Below are 23,034 nucleotides of genomic sequence, written 5' to 3'. Positions count from 1 at the left end.
TCACCTCTCTCCATGCTCCTGGTTACTGTTTCTTTTAGCACCATTTTGGTATAACAATGACTATATTTAGTCTTGTCCTTGGTTCTGGCACAAGGTTCCAAAACCCTTGGAATTTCCTGAGTATAGGAATGTCTTTGGTTATTCATAAAGAGCACTTTTTTTTTTTTAGATAGAGTCTCCTTCTAGTGCCCAGGCTACAGTGCAGTGGTGCAATCTCGGCTCACTGCAACCTCCACCTCCTGGGTTCAAGCAATTCTCTTGCCTCAGCCTCCCAAGTAGCTGGGACTACAGGCATGTGCCACCACGCCTGGCTAGTTTTTTTGTATTTTTGGTAGAGATGGGGTTTTACCATGTTGGCCAGGCTGGTCTCAAACTCCTGACCTCGTGATCTTCCTGCCTCAGCCTCCCAAAGTGCTGGGATTACAGGCGTGAGCCATCAGGCCTGGCCAAGAGCACTTTTTGATCAGAGCTGAGTATATGCCAATGAGATGACTTAATGTGGGGCCATCCATATGGCCTTAGGATAGGACCAACAAAAAGACCAAGTGATTAGAAGGTTGGAGCTTTCAGCCCTACCCACCATCATCACGGAAGAGAAGGTAGAGACTGGAAACTGAACTCTGAGAAGTCTTGAACAATGAGATTTGATGGGCTACCATGTTGGTGAACATTTACATATGGAGGAGGGTGGTTCCCTGGAAAGTATGGAAGCCCCATGCATCACCACACCCCTCCCCTCGCTATATACCTGCACTATGCGTCTCTTCTATTGGACTGTTTTTGAGTTGTATCTTTCATAGCAAACTAGTAAATGTAGGTAATGTGCCTTTGTCTTTTCTTTCTTTCTTTTTTCTTTTTTTTTTTTGAGATTGAGATGGAGTCTTGCTCTGTCACCCAGGCTGGAGTGCAGTGGCATGATTTTGGCTCACTGTAACCTCCGCCTCCCATGTTCAAGTGATTCTACTGCCTCAGCCTCCTGAGTAGCTGGGATTACAGGCATGAGCCACTGCGCCCAGCCAGTAATGTGCCTTCTTAAGCCATTCTAACAAATTATCAAAACAGAGGACGGGGTTATAAACATTCCCCCAACCCCAATTTATGCCCAGTCAGTCAGAAGTACAGGTGGCCATCCGGGACTTGGATTGGTGTCCAAAGTGAGGACAGTCTTGGGACAGTGAGCCCTGTAACTTGTGGAATCTGACACTAACTCCAAATAGAGACTGTCAGAACTGAATTGAATTGTGAGATACCCAGTGGTGACCCCAGAGAACTGGAGAATTGCTTGATGTGGGAAAGACCCACACATCAGAACGATTGCATAAGTCGAGAGCTGAGTCTTATTTAACCATATTTGTTCTGTTTTGTTTTGTTTTGTTTTGAGAAGGAGTTTCACTCTTGTTACCCAGGCTGGAGTGCAATGGCGCGATCTCGGCTCACCGCAACCTCTGCCTCCTGGGTTCAGGCAATTCTCCTGCCTCAGCCTCCTGAGTAGCTGGGATTACAGGTACGCGCTACCATGCCCAGCTAATTTTTTGTATTTTTAGTAGAGACAGGGTTTCACCATGTTGACCGGGATGGTCTCAATCTCTTGACCTCGGGATCCACCCGCCTCAGCCTCCCAAAGTGCTGGGATTACAGGCGTGAGCCACCGCGCCCGACCTAACCATATTTGTTCTTTATTGTGTGGCTGTAACTCTTCTCACTTCAGTAATAATTTCTTTCGTTTTCATGAAACTCTGAAGAAGAAAGGGCTGGACATTCAGATTCCTTGGGCTTTGATATTTGGAAGCATAAACTCCAGTCTCCCACAGAAGGCTAGAGGTGAAGGAAAATTCAGACACAGATTCTAAGAAGAGTTTGCTGACAACATATCCAAGGTGTCTTCTGAAAATTATGACATCCTGAGTTTTGGTTAGGGGATTGGCTCTAGCTCCATTGTCCCTCCCCCTGTCCTTCAATAAAGTCTCTGCAAAAGCCCTTAGAGTCTGTGTTGCTCCACAGGAAGCCAAGAAACAGAAACAGGAAAAGGAGCTCAGCTGCTGGTAAGTTGGGGTCTGACCATTTAAAATTTATTGTTGGAATGCCTGCTGTATGACAGATGCCTCCTAAATTCTAGAGTGCTGCTGTCATGGGGTATCCACTTGCCACTTGTGGCTTTTGAGTGCTCATGTTTCTATCTTGACCTGAAATGTGCTTAAGTGTAAAATATACTTAGTGTAGTTTTTTTGTTTTTTTGTTCTGTTTTGTTTTTGAGACAACATCTCACTCTGTCGCCCAGGCTGGAGTGCAGTGGTGTGACCTCAGCTCACTGCAACCTCCTCTTCCTGGGTTCAAGCGATTCTCCTGCCTCCCTCTCAAGTAGCTAGGCATACAGGCGTGCACCACCACGCCTGGCTAATTTTTTGTATTTTTAGTAGAGACGGGGTTTCGGTGTTAGCCAGGATGGTCTCAATCTCCTGACTTTGTGATCTGCCCACTTTGGCCTCCCAAAGGGCCGGGATTACAGGTGTGAGCCACCACACTTAGCTACTTAGTGCAGTTTAATCATTAGTATGATAAAAACAATACAACTTATTTCATTAATAACTTTTATGTTGGTTACATGTTCCAATGATATTCTTTTTGATTTGTGGGGTTTAATCAAATATATTATTACAATTAATTTCTCCCAGTGATTTTATTTTTTTAACATGGCGACTAGAAAGTTGTGAATCACATGTGTTGGCTGGCATTTAAGGATTGCATTACCACATCTCTACTAAAAATACAAAAAAACAATTAGCTGGGCGTCGTGGTGGAATCCGGTAATCCCAGCTGCTCAGGAGGCTGAGGGAAAAGACAGGTGGAGGTTGCAGTTAGCCAAGGTTAGCACTCCAGCCTGGGAGAGAAGAGCAAAACTCCACCTCAAAGGTAAATAAATAAACAAACAAACATGTGAAGGAGCCAGATGTGAGAGGCTTAAGAGGATGAGCACAGTAGGCAGAAGGAACAGAGACGGCAGAAGCCCTGAGATGACAATGAGCATGTTCAAGGAATGAGGGCCCGCTGTGGGTGGAGCACAGTGTGTCCGGTGAGAGTGCCAAGATGAGGTCTGAGGGATGCACAGGGTAGGTTCAGGGGTGCTTCAGGGAACTTAAGATAAGGATAAGTTAGAAGTCTGTGAGCCATTGGAAGGTGTTAAAAATAACATCACTGGCTGGGCGCTGTGGCTCATGCCTGTAATCCCAGCACTTTTGGAGGCCGAGATGGATATATCATGAGGTCAAGAGATCAAGACCATCCTGGCCAACATGGTGAAACCCTGTCTCTATTAAAGATACAAAGATTAGCTGAGCATGGTGGCGCACGCCTGTTCCCAGCTACTGGGGAGGCTGAGGTAGGAGAATCGCTTGAACTTGGGAGGCGGAGGTTGCAATGAGCCAAGATTGCGCCACTGCACTCCAGTCTGGGTGACAGAGCGAGACTCCATCTCAAAAATAAAGTAACATCACCATCTTATTAGACCTTTTAAAAGCTCATTTGGTTTTCTTCTGGAGATTGGATTGTAGGGCAGGAGAAAGCAGGACCAGGAACAAGCTATTTGCGAGGTTGGTGCAAACATCCATGCCTGCACCATGAACATGGGTATGGGAGACGGAGATCGCTCTGGCTGTGTATTCAGCAGGTTCTGTAGATAGAATAAATAGGACTTAGATGGCATTGTGGCGAGAGAAAGGGAAATGAAAGATAAGTTCTAGATTGGAAGCTTTAACAACCAAGTGTTTAAACTCAAATAGACACAAAATATTGGAAGAGCGGCAGGTTTGGGAGGATGAGACAATCGACCACTTGGTTGAGCCACATTAGGTCCGGAGTGTCTATGGAACTCCCATGGGGAAAGGTTATATCAGACTGGAGCACCAGGGTAAGGCCAAAGCTGATCATTTAGATGAGAAGACAGCATGACATTTTAAGCCCTGAGACTGGATAACATCACCTACAGAAAGACTATGCGGAGATAAGAGAGGTGGGGAACAAGTAAAAGCTGTGGGACTCTCCTAAATTTAGAGTCAAATTTAGAGCAGAAAACACTAGCAAAGGGGACTGAAAAGAGGGGATCAATTGAACTTTTAAAGGCAAGTGAAAGTGTGTGTGTGTGTGTGTGTGTGTGTGTACATATATCATCTCACGGCACAAGAAAAGGTGTAATTTAAGGAGAAAGAAGAGATCCAATGGGAAGAAGAGATCCAATGGGTCCTATGTCACTAAGGCACTGAGATAAGAACCAGTATGTATCTGCACCCACTGGATTTGCAGCCTTGAGATCATAAGCATTGTCAAGAAAATGTACCGGGTAGGTGCTGAGGACTGAAGTCAATACGGACTGGATTCAGGGGGAAAGATGAGGTGAGGAATCAAAGGCAGCAAATGCAGACGACGCCTTCCAAAATTTGGCTGTAAATTCTTTTCACAGAAAGAATTCTCTTAGGAGAAGTAGGGTTAACACTGGAAAGGGATATAGTCTAAGGATGTTTTTTGGGTTTTGTTGTTGTTGCTGCTTGGGTTTTTTTGTTTGTTTTGTTGTTGCTTGTTTGTTTTTGAGACAGAGTCTCTGTCGCAGGCTGGAGTTGGTGGTGAGATCTCAGCTCACTGCAACCTCCGCCTCCCAAACTTCAAGAGATCTTCCTGCCTCAGCCTCCCGGGTAGCTGGAATTATAGGCACATGCTACCACGCCCAGCTAATTTTTGTATTTTTGGTAGAGACGGGGTTTCACCATGTTGGTCAGGTTGGTCTCAAACTCTTGGCCTCAAGTGATCCACTCGCCTCAGCCTCCCTAAGTGTTGGGATTACAGGCATGAGCCACAACCCCTGGCCAAGGATGGCTTCTTTTTAAAGGGAGGGGATAGGATAACATTTATGTAATAGTGAGAATGATCTAGCAGAAATAAAATCTTAAGGGTTTGTTTTTGGCAGAAAATGGAAGGACAAATGCAGGAGGAAAGTTAGTGGGAAGGTGAGAGGGCATCCGGAGCCAAGGTAGGGAGGGAAATTATTGGAAAGAATAAGAAGTCTTGGTCGGGCGTGGTGGCTCAAGCCTGTAATCCCAGCACTTTGGGAGGCCGAGGTGGGTGGATCATGAGGTCAAGAGATCGAGACCATCTTGGTCAACAAGGTGAAACCCCGTCTCTACTAAAAATAAAAAAATTAGCCGGGCGTGGTGGTGCACGCCTGTAGTCCCAGCTACTCGGGAGGCTGAGGCAGGAGAATTGAACCCAGGAGGCGGAGGTTGCAGTGAGCCGAGATCGTGCCATTGCACTCCAGCCTGGGTAACAACAGCCAAACTCCACCTCAAAAAAAAAAAAAAAAAAAGAATAAAAAGTCTTTATTCACAGTGACAAGGGCAGGTAGACTGAGGGTTAGGGGAGGAAAGGCTGAGAATTTCACATCTAGTTGTTACCGTTTTCTCATTATAATGTCAGTCAAGAGCATCTGCTAAGAGTGAGAAAAACAGATTAAATAAGGTACTTTTTGGAGAAAGCAGGGCTGAAAAGGTGTGGGATAGCAAGTGCATGAAGAAGTTGAGTAACCTAATGAACTGTTGAGTTCTTATTTGAAATCTGTGGTCATGAATTCATTTGCAACTCTCGATAATTGTGACATTAAGGAAGTCATTTCCCCTCTCTGAGCTGTACTTTCCTACCTATTACGCAAGGATGGCACTTTCCCCAAAGCAAGGATGTTGTAATAATAGATGACAAAATATGTAGCACCTGGCACATATGGAGGACTCCCCAAATGGCAGCCCTCATAATCAGTGCGGGTATCATCACTAGCTGGGCGCTATGGCTCATGCCTGTAAGCCCAGCACTTTTGGAGGCCGAGATGGATATATCATGAGGTCAAGAGATCAAGACCATCCTGGCCAACATGGTGAAACCCTGTCTCTACTAAAGATACAAAGATTAGCTGAGCATGGTGGCACACACCTGTTCCCAGCTACTGGGGAGGCTGAGACAGGAGAATCGCTTGAACTTGGGAGGCGGAGGTTGCAATGAGCCAAGATTGCGCCACTGCACTCCAGTCTGGGTGACAGAGCGCGACTCCATCTCAAAAATAAAGTAACATCACCATCTTATTGGACCTTTTAAAAGGTCATTTGGCTTTCTTCCAGAGATTGGATTGTAGGGCGGGTTCGCAGCTCTCCTCACATTACAACTAGGGTGGACCCGAAACTTTGCAACTTTTGCCTTGTCAACCTGACCCCACCTGTTATTACACAATCATCCTTTCTTGTTGTATCTTTTTTTTTTTTTTTTTTTTTTTTTTTTTTTTTTAATGGAGTTTCATACTTTTACCGAAGCTGGAGTGCAGCGGCACAATCTCAGCTCACTGCAACCTCTGCCTCACAGACTCAAGTGGTTATCCTGCCTCAGCCTCCCGAGTAGCTGGGATTACAGGCACCCGCCACAATGTCCAGCTAACTTTTCTATTTTTAGTAGAGATGGGGTTTTACCATGTTGGCCAGGCTGGTCCCCAACTCCTGGCCTCAAGTGATCCACCCGTCTTGGCCTCCCAAAGTGCTGGGATTACAGACATGAGTCACTGTGCCTGGCCTGTATCAACATTTTAAAATGAATTTGAGATTATGGATAAATCATGTCTTCTAAGTGCCTTGTAGAATGTTCAGAGGGTGGGTAGAGAAAATCTGAGTCTGTCGAGGGACAATGGGGTGAGAGAGGGTTAACAGCACAATTCAGCTGTATTCAATCTGGGTGAGCTCCAGTTCCAACTCTACTTCTTTCTACCTGGGAACACTGAACGCTACATTAATGTAGCCAGTATAAGTCTCAACTTCCTCATCTGTACAATGGTGATAATAATTACTAGGTTGGTGCAAAAGTAATTGCAGTTTTTGCTATTATTTTCAACGGCAAAAACCGCAGTTACCTTTGCACCAACCTAACATCACTAAGGTTAGTCAATATTCACCACGTCTCAGGATGTGCTCAGTGCTTACACATATTAACACAGCCCATCCACAGATCCTATGAGAGGAGTTGTGAGGGTTAAAGGAGAAGCTCTTGGCATGTGGATAACGTTCATAAGTGGAAGTTGCTATTGCTATGAGCTTCTTTCTTGTCCTGACCTTGAGCTTCATAATGGATTAAGCCCCATAACACAGCACACAACCTGGTGAGGGCCAAGCATTCCCATTTGTCACAGACTTACTCAGTCTAGGCTAAAAGATTTCCATGTCTATCCTCACTTAACCCTCACCTGAAAGTTAGACGTCACCATAAAATTGTCCTCTTTCCACAGAGCAGAAAACTGAGGCTCAAAGAGTTATCACCGACCAGGAACTCATAGTGAAGAGATATCACAGATGAGATTAGAATAGAGATCTAGCTGACTCCAGAGCCCAGTCTTCTTTATAACAGTGACTCTCAATTGAGGGTGATTTTGCCTCCGAGGGGAACTTTGACAATGTTTATGGAACCTGTTGATCGTCATTCCTGAAGAAGGAGTTGCTACTGGTATCTGCAGATAGAGGCCAGGGGTGCTGCTAAACATCTTACTCTGTAGAGAACAGTCCCTCACAGCAAAGAATTACCCAGCCCCAAATGTCAATGGTGCCAAGGTTGAGAAACCCTCGGTTACATTAAACAAGGTCCCATGGAACACCTCAGTGAAAGTGACTGGTAACAGCAGGAAGAAAAGGAAGAAATGAGTAAAAGAAAGAGGGTTGGCTGGACACGGTGACTCATCCCTGTAATCTGAGCACTTTGAGAGTCCAAGGCAGGCAGATCAAGGTCAGGAGTTCGAGACCAGCCTGACTAACATGGTGAAACCCCGTTTCTACTAAAAACACAAAAATTAGCTGGGTGTGGTGGCACACACCTGTAATCTCAGCTACTCAGGAGGCTGAGGCAGGAGAATCCCTTGAACCCAGGAGGCAGAGGTTTCAGTGAGCCAAGATTGCACCACTGCACTCCAGCCTGGGTGACAGAGCGAGACTCTGTTTAAAAAAAAAAAAAAAAAAAAGAGGGCTAAAAATAATCAGACTGGGGCATGGCCCTATCCTAGTAATCTTGGGGAACCCCTTTCAAAGGCAGGACTTCAGTATACAAAGGCAGTGGCTCTGGAGTTGTTCATCTTGGTTTGCAAATCTTGCTGCCTCCACTGACTGGCTGGGCACGAGGCTGGAAAAACTACGGAAGTCCCTGGGCCATGAACTCCCCCCAGTGTGATGGCTGCTTCACAGTGTTATGAGCGTTAGATGTGAACAAGTGCTAGGGAATTGCTGCTTCTCTTAAAGATGCTGAATAGCCCAGTCTGAGATGATTCGCAAATTCTCATGGCCGTAACAAATCATCCTGACTTTTACACAGATTCTAGAGCGGGATTTAAGAATATATATATTTTTTCATTTTTATTTTAAGTTCAGGGGTATATGTGCAGGTTTGTTACGTAAGTAAACTTGTATCCTGGTGGTTTATTGTACAGATTATTTCATCACCGAGGTATTAAGCCTAATATCCACTAGTTATTTATCCTCCTCCCACCCTCCACCTTCTGGTAGGCTCCAGCGTTAGCCTCTTTGTGTCCATTGTTCCCATCATTTACCTCCCACTTGTAACTAAGAACATGTGGTATTTGGTTTTCTGTTCCTGCACTAGTTTGCTAAGAATAATGAATACAATTTTAACAGGCAGCCTGGATGTCTCTGATAAAGTCCACACACCACAGCATAAGAAAATGTGCTCAAGTGGTAAGGAACTTTGTGTCGAATCTGAACAAAAATTACAGACGTGCCGGGCACGGTGGCTCAAGCCTGTAATCCCAGCACTTTGGGAGGCCGATGCGGGTGGATCACGAGGTCAAGAGATCGAGATTATCCTGGTCAACGTGGTGAAACCCCGTCTCTACTAAAAAATACAAAAAATTAGCTGGGCATGGTGCGTGCCTGTAATCCTAGCTACTCAGGAGGCTGAGGCAGGAGAATTGCCTGAACCCGGGAGGCGGAGGTTGCGGTGAGCCGAGATCGCGCCATTGCACTCCAGCCTGGGTAACAGGAGCGAAACTCCGTCTCAAAAACAAACAAACAAACAACAACAACAACAAAAAATTACAGATGTGACCCGGACCAGAGGCAGGGACTACATTTTTTGGATTTTTGTTCTTAAAAGAAAAAGAAACGAGATCTGAGAAGCTCTGCAGGTTATATTCTTACAATGTTACTGTCTGCAATTTAGTCACGCGTCCACAACAAAAGCAATCCCTTGCAGAGTAACAGGGATTCCACTTGGTGCTAATTAGACTAGTCAAGTCTAATTCTCTGTGTTTACTCCCAACACAGAGAAAGGACATCTTCTCTGCGGGGTGAGTAACTAAACACAACTGCCAGTTTTTGAGCAGAGAAGAATGGGGAACAGTTGCTGGGTAGGCAATCAGCAATACCTGTCAAAAGTAAGGGTTTCGAAGTCAGGCCAAGCTGAACTGAAGTCCTTAATCTATTTCTACTACCTAAGTGACCTTCAACACATTTCACAATTACCCTGAGCATTGATTTATTCTAATGAAAACTAGAAGTAATGAATATTACAGAGCTATTACATAGGCCAACCTGGATCCCATATGTAGTAATTAACACAATGCATATTCCCTAATAAGAACTTCTTAACTATTAACACAACTTATTATTCTCATAGTCTTTATCCCACAGACGCCAACGCTATACAAATGGGTACTAATTATTTGCATTCCCAACAGAGAAGAGCTCCACATCAAGTGGGGACAGGGAAAAGCAGGGGGTAGACAGGAGAGATGGGACCCTGTTTGCTGACTTCCTCTAGTTCAGAGTCCTCAGGATGTACCATACTACTACACATTCCCAGTGACTGCTCAAAATCCTCTTTGAAAATAACCTCAAGCCAAACCCTCAAATTTTATCTTGAGTACTAGCCAAACAGTAGATCAAGGGTTCTCACAGGTGAGGGACAGGAGCTGGGAGACTGGCAGAACCAGGAGCTTAAAGATATGTTGCAGAGCCTGCCAGCATGTTTGCACTGAATGATGGGGGACGCAGATGTGAACCTTCTGACTGAGCCTTATGCCTTTCTCACAACCCTGAAGCTGCCTCTGCTTAATTCTCCATGGTCCATACAATGTAAGTTCAGTACTTCTGCTAGTGGACAGAGCCTTGTAATCCTCTTGGTGAAGTGATCAGCCTGATAAGTGAAATGCATATTGGTAATGATGGGACTATCGGGGACTATCCCTTCCCGAAGAAACATCCAAGAGAATGCCAATTCTATAGCACCATCGTCAGCAAGGTTTAGTAGATAGAGTGGGTCTCCCGGTAGGAGTGTGTGCTTTAGTGAGAGTTGATGTGAGCTATGAAGACACATGCTGTAAGATGGTTCCACAGCTCAGAAATGGCCATCGTTGCAATGTTTCAGGTGCCGGCAAGATGGAAACCAACTTTTCTACTCCTCTGAACGGAAGTGAACAAGTTTCCTATGAGTCTCCTGGCTACGCTGCTCTGCGGATTCTCTCATTGGTGGTGACTGGGGTCACCTTTGTCTTTGGGGTCCTGGGCAATGGGCTTGTGATCTGGGTGGCTGGATTCCGGATGACACGCACAGTCACCACCATCTGTTACCTGAACCTGGCCCTGGCTGACTTTTCTTTCACTGCCACGCTACCATTCCTGATGGTCTCCACGGCCATGGAAGAAAAATGGCCTTTTGGCTGGTTCCTGTGTAAGGTGGTTCACATCGTGGTGGACATCAACCTCTTTGGGAGTGTCTTCTTGATTGCTTTCATTGCACTGGACCGTTGTATTTGTGTCCTGCATCCAGTCTGGGCCCAGAACCACCGCACCGTGAATCTGGCCATGAAGGTGATCGTGGGACCTTGGATTCTTGCCCTAGTTCTTACCTTGCAAATTTTCCTCTTTTTGACTACAGTAACGCTTCCAAACGGGGACACATACTGTACATTCAACTTTGCGTCCTGGGCTAATACCCCCGAGGAGAAGTTAAGGGTGGGCATTATCTTCCTGACAGCCAGAGGGATTATCCGGTTTGTTATCGGCTTTAGCCTGCCCATGTCCATTGTTGTCATCTGCTATGGGCTCATTGCAGTCAAGATGCATAAAAAGGGCATGATTAAATCCAGCCGCCCCTTACGGGTCCTCACTGCTGTGGTGGCTTCTTTCTTCATCTGTTGGTTCCCCTTTCAACTGGTTGCCCTTCTGGACACAGTCTGGCTCAAAGAAAAGTTGTTCTTTGGCAAGTACAAAATCCTTGATGTCCTGAATGACCCAGTGAGTGCTCTGGCCTATTTCAACAGCTGCCTCAACCCCATGCTCTATGTCTTTGTGGGTCAGGATTTCCGAGAGAGACTGATCCACTCCCTACCCAGCAGTCTGGAGAGGGCCCTGTCTGAGGACTCAGCCCCAACCATTGACACGGTTACCAATTCTGCTTTACCTCCTGCAGAGGTTGAGTTACAGAAAATGTGAGGACAGAGTCAGGAATCTTCTGAGATCTGTCTCATCCTACCTTAATACCAGTTCCAGCTTCATCTACTCTTGAGTCATATTGAGGCACTGAAGGATGAGCAGCTCAAGTATTTATTCAGGAAAAATGCTGTTGTGTCCCTGATTTGAAGCTAAGAAATAGACAGTCCGTCTACTATAATATTGGTATTATTTTTGGGTTTTGGACCTTTGCCTGTACCCTGGGGTAAGTGGAGATGGGAAACATAAGAAGAGAAAGAATGATGGAGATTTGTAAGAGTTAGATAAGGTAGCGTATAATAAGGGGAAGGCTTTCAAGTAAAATGTTTATACCATAAAGTAAAATGCTTGCTGCAGGTTTTTTTATAGCTATTTTAAAAAATCAAACTATGGAAGTTTTCGTCGATTTTTAGTTTGCAAAGAGTTTTCTGTTTCTTTTTCTTACATCATGAATAGAGGTTGCATTTTATCAAATGCATTTTCTACATATATTACAATGATCATATTATTATTCTTTCACGCAAATCATTATAAATTATGTTCATTAAGTTATGAATGTTAAAGTACTCTTGAATTCCTGGAATAAACCACACTTAGTCCTGATGTACTTTAAATATTTATAATATGTCTCACAAGAGTTGGTTAGAATTGGCCGGGCGCGGTGGCTCAAGCCTGTAATCCCAGCACTTTGGGAGGTCGAGGCGGGTGGATCACGAGGTCAAGAGATCGAGACCATCCTGGTCAACATGGTGAAACCCCGTCTCTACTAAAAATACAAAAAATTAGCTGGGCATGGTGGTGCGTGCCTGTAATCCCAGCTACTCAGGAGGCTGAGGCAGGAGAATTGCCTGAACCCAGGAGGTGGAGGTTGCGGTGAGCCGAGATGGCGCCATTGCACTCCAGCCTGGGTAACAAGAGCGAAACTCCGTCTCAAAAAAAAAAAAAAAAAAAAAGAGTTGGTTAGAATTTCTGTGTTTATGTTTATATAAAAATGGCTCTGTTATTTCATTTTTTTCTACTATCCTTGCTAAGTTTTACATTAAACTTGTAATAGTCTCTTAAAAGGAATTGAGAAATGATTTCTCTGATTCTATTTTCTGGTGGTATACCCTTATTAAATATTCAGAAAAATTCACCAGTGAAGCCAACTTGGTCTTGTGCTTTCTTTCTAGGAAGATTTTTAATAACAGGTTTGTTTTCTTTAACAGTCATTAGACTCTTCTAGTTTTTTTTCCCCATATTTGTCAGTTTTGGTAAACTGTGATTTTCAAAGAATTTGGCCATTTCATTCCAACTGTTCAACTCATTGGCATGAAACAGTATAATAGCTGTTTAAAAGTTATAAAACAGTATGAAACTTGATATGCTTTCTTTCATTTATTTATTTTTCCTGATTCTTGTTCTTGTTCTTCTTGTTATTATTCTAGAGCACAGCCTTTGGAGATATGGTTTCTTTTAAACAATGAAAATGTAAGCTCTCTGAAGGCAGGGATTTTGGTCTGTATTGGTCACTGATTAACCCTCATCCTCCATGTGTAAAATACTGTCTGATATGTACTAGGCATTTATTAAATGCTCATTGAATGAGTGAATCGATAAACAATAGTATCACCTAGGTGTCAAGTGAGAACATTGAATGTCAAATCGAAATTATCTTCAACCCTCATTACACAAACCAGACCATGTCCAGTAAACACACACCCTCAAGCACACAGTATTTAGAAATTCCCATGTGGCTTACATTTTCATAAATTTCTGGTTTTGAGCTTCTGCTTTAAGGAAAGTACCATGGCTGTTTCCTCATGCCTTTGTTTTGAAATAAATCAACCACAAAGGTACTCAGCCTTTTACTTTGCTTTCAGGAAATAACCACTCAGACATGGTTCTACAGTACGGAACACACTGTCCTGATGCACTGGCAAAAGACACAACTCTACATGAACATGGGGCAGTCCTGTTTTCAGCATCCTCACTCCACTGCTTTTACTGTCAATTTTCCTCTCCCTTTCCCTCCTATTTCCCCTAAAGTTATTTGCATTTCCAAAGCAGAACAGTTTCCTGAGTTCATTTGCATTCTTGACTCATAAATGCTTTCAGGTTCCTGAGAAAAGTATACTCTTTAATGCTCAACAACGTTGTGGCTACAGAAAATAAGGAACAAGGAGAAAATGCAAGAAGGAAGAGCCAGGAGCCATGAACAGTCTATGACCTCTGGACAGGAGAACTAAGGCTTCTAGATTGGCTCATTAACAGCGTTCCTGCTCTGCCAGGGCAGAGGATTCCTACTTTGCTTCCCATTGGCCTTGGTTAATTGCGGTAGAACAGCGCCTGCTGCACCCTCCCCATTTGTCTTTGCTTCATTGGAAGTTGTCATTGTGGATTCTCACTTCCCATTGCACTCTTGTAGAGTGGGGTCTTCAGGAGCTGAGGAGTTTTTTGTGTTTATGGGACATTCGCCACCAAGACACATTTCCAGACTTGCTTGAATCTGAAAGTCCAAAATAAACTCTGGGGACAGTGCCATTGGGAAAAGATGAGACCACATTTTCTGTTTGGGGAGAAGAGTGCAGAAATGTCGAGTACCCAAAGGCGTAAGCTCCTGTGGAGACTGCCGGCTGCCTACCAAATATTCTTCCCTCTACTTTATTAACAAATGTGGGCAGCAATTTATTCAGCTAAAATAATCCTTTCTCAGTCATCCTTCCAGCTAGATGTGAGTAAATTCTAAGCAGTAAGATGGAATAGTAGTATTAACATCAGTACATAAGGAGCTGCCTCATTATTTTATTAACTGAGTGGGTTTTGTTGATTTATTTATTTATTTATTTATTTATTTACTAAGACAGGGTTTAACTCTGTCACTCAGGCTGGAGCCCAGTGGCACTAATCATGGCTCACTGCAGCCTTGATTTCCTGAGGTGTTCTTCCACCTCAGCCTTCTGAGTAGTGAAACTGCAGACTTGTGCCACCATGCCCAGCTAAATTTTGTATTTTCTGTAGAGACAGGGTTTCGCCAAGTCACACAGGCTGGTCTCAAACTTCTGAGCTCAAGCAATCTTCCTGCCACGCCCTCCTAAAGTACTGGGATTATAGGTGTGAGCCACTATGCCTGGCCTAGAGTTTATTTTTTAGAGCAATTTTAGATTCACAGCAAATTGGGAAGAAAATACAGAGATTTCCCATAAACCCACTGCCCCCACACGTTCACAGCCTCTGTCATTATCGACATCCCCCACCAGAGTAATACATTTCTTACAGTTGATAAACCTACATAGATACATCATTATTATCCAAAACCCAGAGTTTACACTAGGGTTCATTCTTGGTGTTTTACATTCAGTGGGTGATAAGGTTAAGCTCTGTGTCCCCACCCAGATCTCATCTTGAATTGTAATCCCCATAATCCCCATGTGTCAAGGGAGAGACCAGTGGAGGTAAGTGGAGGTAACTGAATCAGGGGGCAATTTCCCCATGCTGGTCTTATAATAGTGAGTGAGTTCTCATGAGATCTGATAACCATTATAAGGGGCTTTTCCCCCTTCACTAGGCACGTCTTCCTGCTGTCTTGTGAAGAAGATACCTTGCTTCGCCTTTGCCTTCTGACATGATTGTAAGTTTCCTAAGGCCTCCCCAGCCATGCTGAACTCTGAGCCAATTAAACGTTCTTTTATAAATTACCCAGTCTCAGGCAGTTCTTTATTGCAGTATGAAAACAGACTAATACAGTGGGTTTGGACAAAAGTATACTGACCTGTATTCACCATTACAATATCATACAGACTCATTTCACCACCCTAAAAATCCTCTGTGCTCTGCCTATTCACTGCACCCTCCTCCCTATTCCCTGGAAACCACTGATATTTTCCTTATCTTCACAGTTTTTCCTGTTTCAGAATGTCATATAGTAGAAATCATGCAGTATGTAGCCTTTTACTCTTGGCATCTCTCATTTAAAGTTTCCTCCATGTCTTTTCATAGACTGAGAGCTCATTCTTTTTTAGCATTGAATAATGCCCACTCTCTGGATGTACCATCATTTATTTATCCATTCACCTACTGAAAAACATCTCGGTTGCTTCCTAATTAGGCAATTATAAATAAAGCTGCTATAAACATCCATGTGCAGGTTTTTGTGTGGATGGAAGTCTAAAACTTGTTTTGGTAAATGCCAAAGAACATGATTGCTGGATTGTACGGTGAGCATGTGTTTACTTGCATAGAAAACCGCCAAACTCTCTTCCAAGGTGGCTGTACCATTTTGCATTCCCACCAATAACAAATAAGGATGTTCCTTGTCTTTGTCAGCATTTGGTTTTGTCAGTGTTCTGGATTCGGGACATTTCTAATAGGTGTAGGGTGGCATCTCACTGTTTTAACTTGCATTTTCCTGATAATATCTCATGTGGAGCACCCGCTCATACGTTAACCTGGCATCTGTATGTCTTCTTTCTTGAGGTACCTGTTAAGGACTGGACCCATTTTTAAAAAGGGCTGTGTTCTTATTGTTGAGTTTTAAGAGTTTTTTACATATTTTGGATAACAGTTCTTTATCTGATATGTTTTTTGCAAGACTCTCCCACAGAGCAGTTTTTTTTGTTTTTGTTTTTTTTGAGACGGAGTCTCACTCTGTCACCCACACCAGAGTGCAGTGGTACCATCACGGCTCACAGCAGCCTCAACCTCAGGGACTCAAGTGATCCCCACACTTACTTCATTCTCTCAAGTAGTTAAGACTACAGTTGTGCACCATTATGCCCACCTAATCACTTATTTTCTGTAGAGATGGGCGAGGGGTCTCACTTTGTTGCCCAAGCTGGTCTCAAATTCCTGGGCTCAAGCCATCCTCCCACCTCAGCCTCCTAAAGTGCTGGGATTACATGCCCAGCTGGAAATTTTCAATTTTATTAAGAATTGCCTTCTTGATTCTTTCTTTCGTGGATTATTACAAAGTTATTGTCAAATCAAACATCATCTAGATTTTCTCCTATGTTATCTTCTAGGTGTTTTATAGTTTTGTCTTTTACATTTAGGTCTGTGGGCCATTTTAAGTTAATTTTAGTGAAGCAGGTAAGGTCTGTTTCTAAATTTACTTTTATGCACATGGATGTCTAGTCATTCTGGTAACATTTGTTGGAAAGATTATCTTTTCTCCATTGAATTGCCTTTGCTCCTTTGATAAAGATCACCTGACTATATTAATGTGAGTCTATTTCTGGGCTCTGTATTCAGTTCCATTGATCTATTTGTCTGCTCTTTTGCCGGTAGTACCCTGTTCTGATTACTGTAGCCTTACAGTATGTCTTGAAATCAGATAGTGTCAGTCCTCCAACTTTGCTCTTCTTTTTCAATATTATGTTGGCTATACAGGTCTTTTCCCTCTCCATGTAAATTTTAGAATCAGTTTGTTATATCCAATTTATTTTAATTGCTGAAATTTTGATTGGGATTGTACTGAATCCAAAGATCAAATGGAGAAAAACTGACATCTTGACAATCTTGAATCTTCCTAGCTCTGTACATGGAATACCTCTCAATTTCTTCAGTTCTTCTCTCATTTCTTTCATCAGAGTGTTGTAGTTTTTCTCATCTAGATCTTGTACATCACTTGTCAGATTTGAATTAAGTATTTCATTTCTGAGGAAGATGATATAAATAGTATGGTGTTTTTAATTTCAAATTCCGTTTGCTCACTGCTGGTCTCTAGGAAAGTGATTGACTTTTTTTGTATCCCGCAACCCTGCTATAATCACTTATTAATTCCAGGAATATTTGTTGTCCATTCTCTTGGATTTTCTGAATAGATGATCATGTCAGTTGTGAAAAAAATAGTTTTTTTTTCTTCCTTTCCAATATGCATGCCCTTTTTAGTTTGTTTCTAATTGATTAGCTAAGACTTCAGCAATGCTGAAAACCAATATAAGAGAAGACACTCTTGCCTTGTTTCTGGCCTTAGTGGGAAAGCTTCAAGTTTCCTGATGTTAAGTATGTTAGCTATAGCAGTTTCTTTTTGCAGACGTTGTTTGTCAAATTGAGGATGTTCATCTTTATTCCCAGGTTACTGAGCATTTTTTAAATTATGAATGGATGTTGACTTTTGTCAAGTACTTTTGCTGCATCTATTGATATAACTGTGGTTTTTTTCATTAGTCTGTTGATGTAATTGATTACATTAATTTCTGAAATTTGAATTAGACTTGCATACCTTGGCATGAATAATTTTTATATGTTGTTTTATACATTATAACAGTTTAGATATTTTGGGGTTTGATTTGCTAATATGTTGTTGAGAATTTTTCCATCTATGTGCATGAGAGTTATTGGTCTGTAGTTTTGTTTTCTTGTAATGTCTTTAAATGGATTTGGTTATTAGGATGATCATGGATTTATCATTAGTTAGAAAATGTTTCTTCTGTTTCTATATTCTAAAAGTTCCTCATTCTTTTTATTTTTTGCATTGTATTTTATTGAATAAATGTAACAACATTTAATCTGACCGGTCACATATGAATGAACATTAAAATTCTTTCTGATGGGCTGGGAGCTGTGGCTCATGCCTGTAATCCCAGCACTTTGGGAGGCCAAGATGGGTGGATCACCTGAGGTCGGGAGTTTGAGACCAGCCTGATCAACATACAGAAACCCTGTCTTTACTAAAAATACAAAATTAGCTGGGTGTGGTGGTGCATGCCTGTAATCCCAGCTACTCAGGAGGCTGAAGCAGAAGAATCACTTGAACCTGGGAGGCAGAGGTTGTGGTGAGCCGAGATTGCACCACTGCCTTCCAGCCTGGGCAACAAGAGCAAAACTCTGTCTCCAAAAAAAAAAAACAAAAACAAAAATTGTTTCTGATCTTTTGCTGGTTGCAAAATAAAAATGCTGCAATGAATACATGTGCCACACACATTTCTTTGCATGAATGTGGGTTTTTCTGTAGAAAAAAATAAAAGAGTTTGTAACCTAAGTGTCTGTCAACAGATGAATGAACAAAAACATACGGTACATATACACAATAGAGTACTACTCTGCCACGAAAAATAATGAGACTCTGTCATTTGCAACAACATGGATGGAACTGAAGGTCATTATTTGAGTGAAATGGATCAGGCACAGAAAGACAAGCTTTGCATGTTCTCACTTATTTGTGGGAGCTAAAAATCAAAACAATTGAACTCATGGAGACAGAGAATAGAAGGATGGTTACCAGAAATTGGGAAGGGTAGCAGGGGTCAGGGGAGAAGTGGGAATGGTTAATGGGTACAAAAAGAATAGAAAGAATGAATGAGAACTAATACTCAATAATAATTTAATTGTATTTTTTTTAAAAACTACAAGAGTATAATTGGATTGTTTATAATCCAAAGGATGAATATTTGAGGGAATGGATACCCCATTTTCCATGATGTGATTACCACACATTGCATAGGTGATATCAAAGTATCTCATGTATCCCATAAATATATACAACTACTATGCACCCACAAAAATTAAAAATTTTAAAAAGTAATACTAGAAAGCATAGTTTGTAAAGGATAGTTTGTCATTTAGTTGATCTCTCTGCTCTTAACGTACTCTCAGAGCTAGGCCATTGCCACATCTTAGGAAGACAACTTTCTGAAAAACGTATAGTGATCTATTTCTCTAACGTGTGGGAGTGCATGAGCATTTTGCTTTACACAAATGTATTAATCGTCACATTTATCTTTTTCTCATTGTGTGTGTGTGTGTGGGTGGGTCGGTGGGTGTTTGTGTGTCTGTGTGTGTAGGGTTGTTATAGTTCACAGTTTAAAAGTTAAGAAAAATAAGTCAGTTGGACACAGTGGCTCATGCCTGTAATCCCAGCACTTTGGGAAGCGAGGCTGAGGTGGTCGAATTGCTTGACCCCAGGAGTTCAAGAGCAGCCAGGGAAACGTAGTGAGACCTCGTCTCTACTAAAAACACAAAAATTACCTGGGCGTGGTGGTATGCACCCGTAGACCAAACTGAGGGATTGGGGCTGAAGTGGGAGGATCACTTGAGCCCGGGATGTGGAGGCTGCAGTGGGCTATGATTGTGCCACTGTACTCCAGCCTGGGTGATGTATTTGACCATCAGCGATTAGTTCTCATCCACATTTACTGTCTGCAGATTTTTGAAAGTGGTTAACAGCTACATAGGTAACCAAATGATGGAGCTTATTTGGTGACTCTTCATCCTCATTATGTTTTCTGGACAACCGCACACGGATTCAGTATGAGACATTCTTTATTCCTTTGGCCCAGACAGCTTTGTTGAGCCTGGTATCAACGTACACACCTGGACTTCCCATCTCCTTCATGGCAAATTTCCGAATCTCTCTGAGCGCCCGCCCGAGGGGCAGGCCTCTTGAAGCCCACTCCATGGAGGCGCTTGTGAATGCTGATGGTGTATCCCCCGGGCACCGCCTGGTTGATGGCAGAACGACCCTTTTTCTTCTCGCCTCCCTTCTTTGCGGGAGCCATTCTGCCGGCTCCAAGTTGGAAAGGAAGAGCGCGAGGGATGGTGGAAGAAGGAAAGCCGGTCTGCAATTCCCTAAACTCATACTTGCTGGGACATGGGGAACTGAGGGTCAAAGGCGGCAGCGGGAAGCCATCCCCGGCAAGATTGGCCTGGGCCTCCAGGGCTCGTGAAAACTAACGCATTAGAAATCGAGCTCCATCTTGTGGCGGCTAAAAAGAAAAAACAAGCAAATGCAAGCCTTTTTTTTTTTTTTTTTTTTTTTTTTTTTTTTTTTTTGAGACAGAGTTTTGCTCTTGTTACCCAGGCTGGAGTGCAATGGCGCGATCTCCCCTCACCACAACCTCCGCCTCCTGGGTTCAGGCAATTCTCCTGCCTCAGCCTCCTGAGTAGCTGGGATTACAGGCACGCGCCACCATGCCCAGCTAATTTTTGTATTTTTAGTAGAGATGGGGTTTCACCTTGTTGACCAGGATGGTCTCGATCTCTTGACCTCGTGATCCACCCGCCTCGGCCTCCCAAAGTGCTGGGATTACAGGCGTGAGCCACCGCGCCCGGCCTGCAAATGCAAGTCTTGCTTCACTGTCAGTTCTAGGACCCTATTGGGAGACGACCCTCAGAAAGCTTGATTATTTCTTGGTTGGCTCTCCCAGAATAAATTTCTAAGCACATCTGTACAAGTGACTTTGTTTTTTTAAATGCAAGAAGCTTGGTTATTTCTTGGCTAGTTCCCCCAGAATAAATTTCTAAGCACAACTGTACAAGTAACTTTGTTTTTTAAATGCAGGAAGTCCCCTTCATTCCAGAATGTACATTCCAGAGACTATGGAGGCTGGAGATCTCTCCTGTATCTCATCCATTCTATGAGTTACGAGCGCCACTAGACGAAAGAAAATCCATGTAAATGCTTCATGACCTTGGGATGCTAGCGACTATTCAACTGTGGTTCCTTTTTACCTTTCCGTCTCATGCCTCCCCCAGCTCCAAATGCCATCTAGTTAACTGCTTCCCAAATGTTGTTCTACACTTGATGCTGTTCCATCAGAATTAATTGGGGAGGTGTTTGTTGTCGTTTAATATGGATTGGGTCACTGCAGCATCAAAGCATCTTGACTGATAAAGTTTGGAGCAGAGGGCAATAATCTATCTGTATTTAATCACAGATTAACTTTGTTCCCTTTATGCATTCCCTAGTAAATTGTAATGTGCAATCAGATTCCCCTTTCTTTTCTTGTTTTGTTTTGTTTTTGAGTCAAGGTCTTACTCTATCATCAAGGCTGAAGTCCAGTGGTGCAATCATGGCTCAATGCAGCTTCAACCTCCCCAGTTCAAGTGATCCTCCCACCTGAGTCTTCTGAATAGCTGGGACCACAAGCACACACCACCACACCATGTAGGGCTTATTTTTGCTTTTCTGTTTTTATTTTTTGAGATGGGGTTTCGTCAAGTTGCCCAAGATGGTCTCAAACTCCTGGGCTCAAGCCTGTCTCAGCCTCCCAAAGTGCTGGGATTACAGGTGTGAGCCACTACACCCAGCAATGATTCCCCTGCTTTCTAGCAGTTGAATAAATGCTTTCTTAACTAGAAAGCATAATAAGAACTAATATTATACCATGAGAATTGGAACTAATATTACCTCTTGGAAACACAGACGTATCTTTTTGGTCCACACTATAGAACAAATGGTCTTTTTCATATGGGGTGATGACACAGCCATTGAGAACAGAACATGAGCAGAAGTCCCAGTTAGGAAAGCAAATCTGAAGAGCGAGGCTGCTATCCCCAATATACTGTACAAGTCCCTCTGGGAACTCTCTGGTCTTGAAATCACAGGTGTGGGCAAGCTAAGCTGTCAACAATTCTGTTCTTTTGAAAGAAGAGTTCTCAGCAACGGTGAACAGAGTCACTAATTCATCAGAGAAAAAGTCCCCCACACCCTTTACACCTCAAATCTTACCACGAATAGTAAACCAACTAAGTCTGGATCCAATTTGTGTATGTATACACAAAGCACATAATAGTTATTGAGAAACAAAATGAAAAAGGAAGCACAGACTCTGATACAAAAAGAGCCAATGTCTCCTCCAATAACCATGTCCCTTACTGTCATTCCTTCAGGTCCTAACACTAACTTCCTGTCCCAATTTGTAGGGAAGTGGTGTCAAATGGTTCCTGTTGGCCAGTGTGTTCTCTTCCAGTTGAAATGGCAATCACAGAGTAACTTTTGGAAGATATAGTCAAATAATTAACTGTGTGGGTCTCACAAAATTAATGGAGATTTTGTGAGACCCACACAGAGTTGGGAGGCTTGCTGGTTGATGAAATTCCTGACAATGCATGATGTTTCACCTGTTCTAAGTCACACCTGAGCTAATATTATACCAAGTTGTCCCCGTGTTAGTTATCAATTGCTACGTAGCAAATTACTCCCAAAGCAGTGGCTTAAAATAATAGTAATCTAATTTACTATCTGTTACAGTTTCTCTGAAATTTGGGAGTTTCTGGGTTGAGTGTTTCTGGCTTGAAATCTCTCATGAGTTTGTAGTCAGATGTGAGCTGAGGCTGCAGTAATCTGAAGGCTAGACAGAGGCTAGAAAATTCACTTCCAGGTGACATAATCCCATAGATAATGAGTTGTTGCTGGAACGTTGCTTTCCCTCCGCAGAACTGCTTGAGTACTCTCACAACATGGCTGACGGTATCTCCCAGGATAAGTGATTTGAGTGAGAAAGTGTTAAATGGAAGTTTCATTCTTTTTATGAACTACACTTGATATAGCATTACTTCTGCCGCAATCCATTGGTCAGGGCAGTCACAAGTCCTGGTCCAGACTGAAATGGAAGGGGAAAAACCCTCACCTCTCTGTGGGAGGAGTGGGAGGAATGGGAAATTACCTATAAAGACAATATGTGGGATGAGATAAATATATAACATAGATATCAGTGGAAAATATAGTCTGCCACAGTCTCTAGAGATCATTCCAGATAGTCAAATCATAGTAAACATTTTACCAGTCATGATGGGTATCTAGACTACAGGAGTAGAAAAGTAATTTCAA

The 23,034-nt window shown here is 42.8% G+C and overlaps 1 protein-coding gene and 1 pseudogene across 3 annotated transcripts; one reads left to right on the top strand and one right to left on the bottom strand.

Moving 5' to 3' along the window:
* The first annotated feature begins 1,975 nt into the window (after positions 1-1,975).
* Positions 1,976-18,741, top strand: FPR2 (formyl peptide receptor 2). Of its 3 annotated transcripts, none has more exons than XM_074386010.1 (2): positions 1,976-2,042; positions 10,441-18,741. In XM_074386010.1, the coding sequence occupies exon 2, from the start codon at positions 10,452-10,454 to the stop codon at positions 11,505-11,507; it is 1,056 nt and encodes a 351-aa protein (XP_074242111.1). In that variant the 5' UTR covers positions 1,976-2,042; positions 10,441-10,451; the 3' UTR covers positions 11,508-18,741. The 3 variants fall into 3 exon arrangements, with proteins under 3 accessions (XP_074242111.1, XP_074242109.1, XP_074242110.1); XM_074386008.1 differs by having other exon boundaries at positions 2,009-2,042; positions 8,691-18,741; XM_074386009.1 differs by lacking the exon at positions 1,976-2,042 and adding an exon at positions 8,691-8,750.
* A 155-nt stretch (positions 18,742-18,896) lies between these two features.
* Positions 18,897-20,496, bottom strand: LOC141581242 (large ribosomal subunit protein eL31-like; annotated as a pseudogene).
* Between the last annotated feature and the right edge of the window lie 2,538 nt (positions 20,497-23,034).

The sequence above is a fragment of the Saimiri boliviensis genome, chromosome 14 (genome assembly GCF_048565385.1).
Source record: "Saimiri boliviensis isolate mSaiBol1 chromosome 14, mSaiBol1.pri, whole genome shotgun sequence".
Classification (NCBI taxonomy): Eukaryota; Metazoa; Chordata; class Mammalia; order Primates; family Cebidae; genus Saimiri; species Saimiri boliviensis.
This window is presented reverse-complemented; position numbering and strand designations above follow the sequence as displayed.

What these genes read in the sequence shown, in the direction of transcription:
- FPR2 (XM_074386008.1), top strand. Translation starts at nt 10,398, where the DNA reads ATGGTTCCACAGCTCAGAAATGGCCATCGTTGCAATGTTTCAGGTGCC.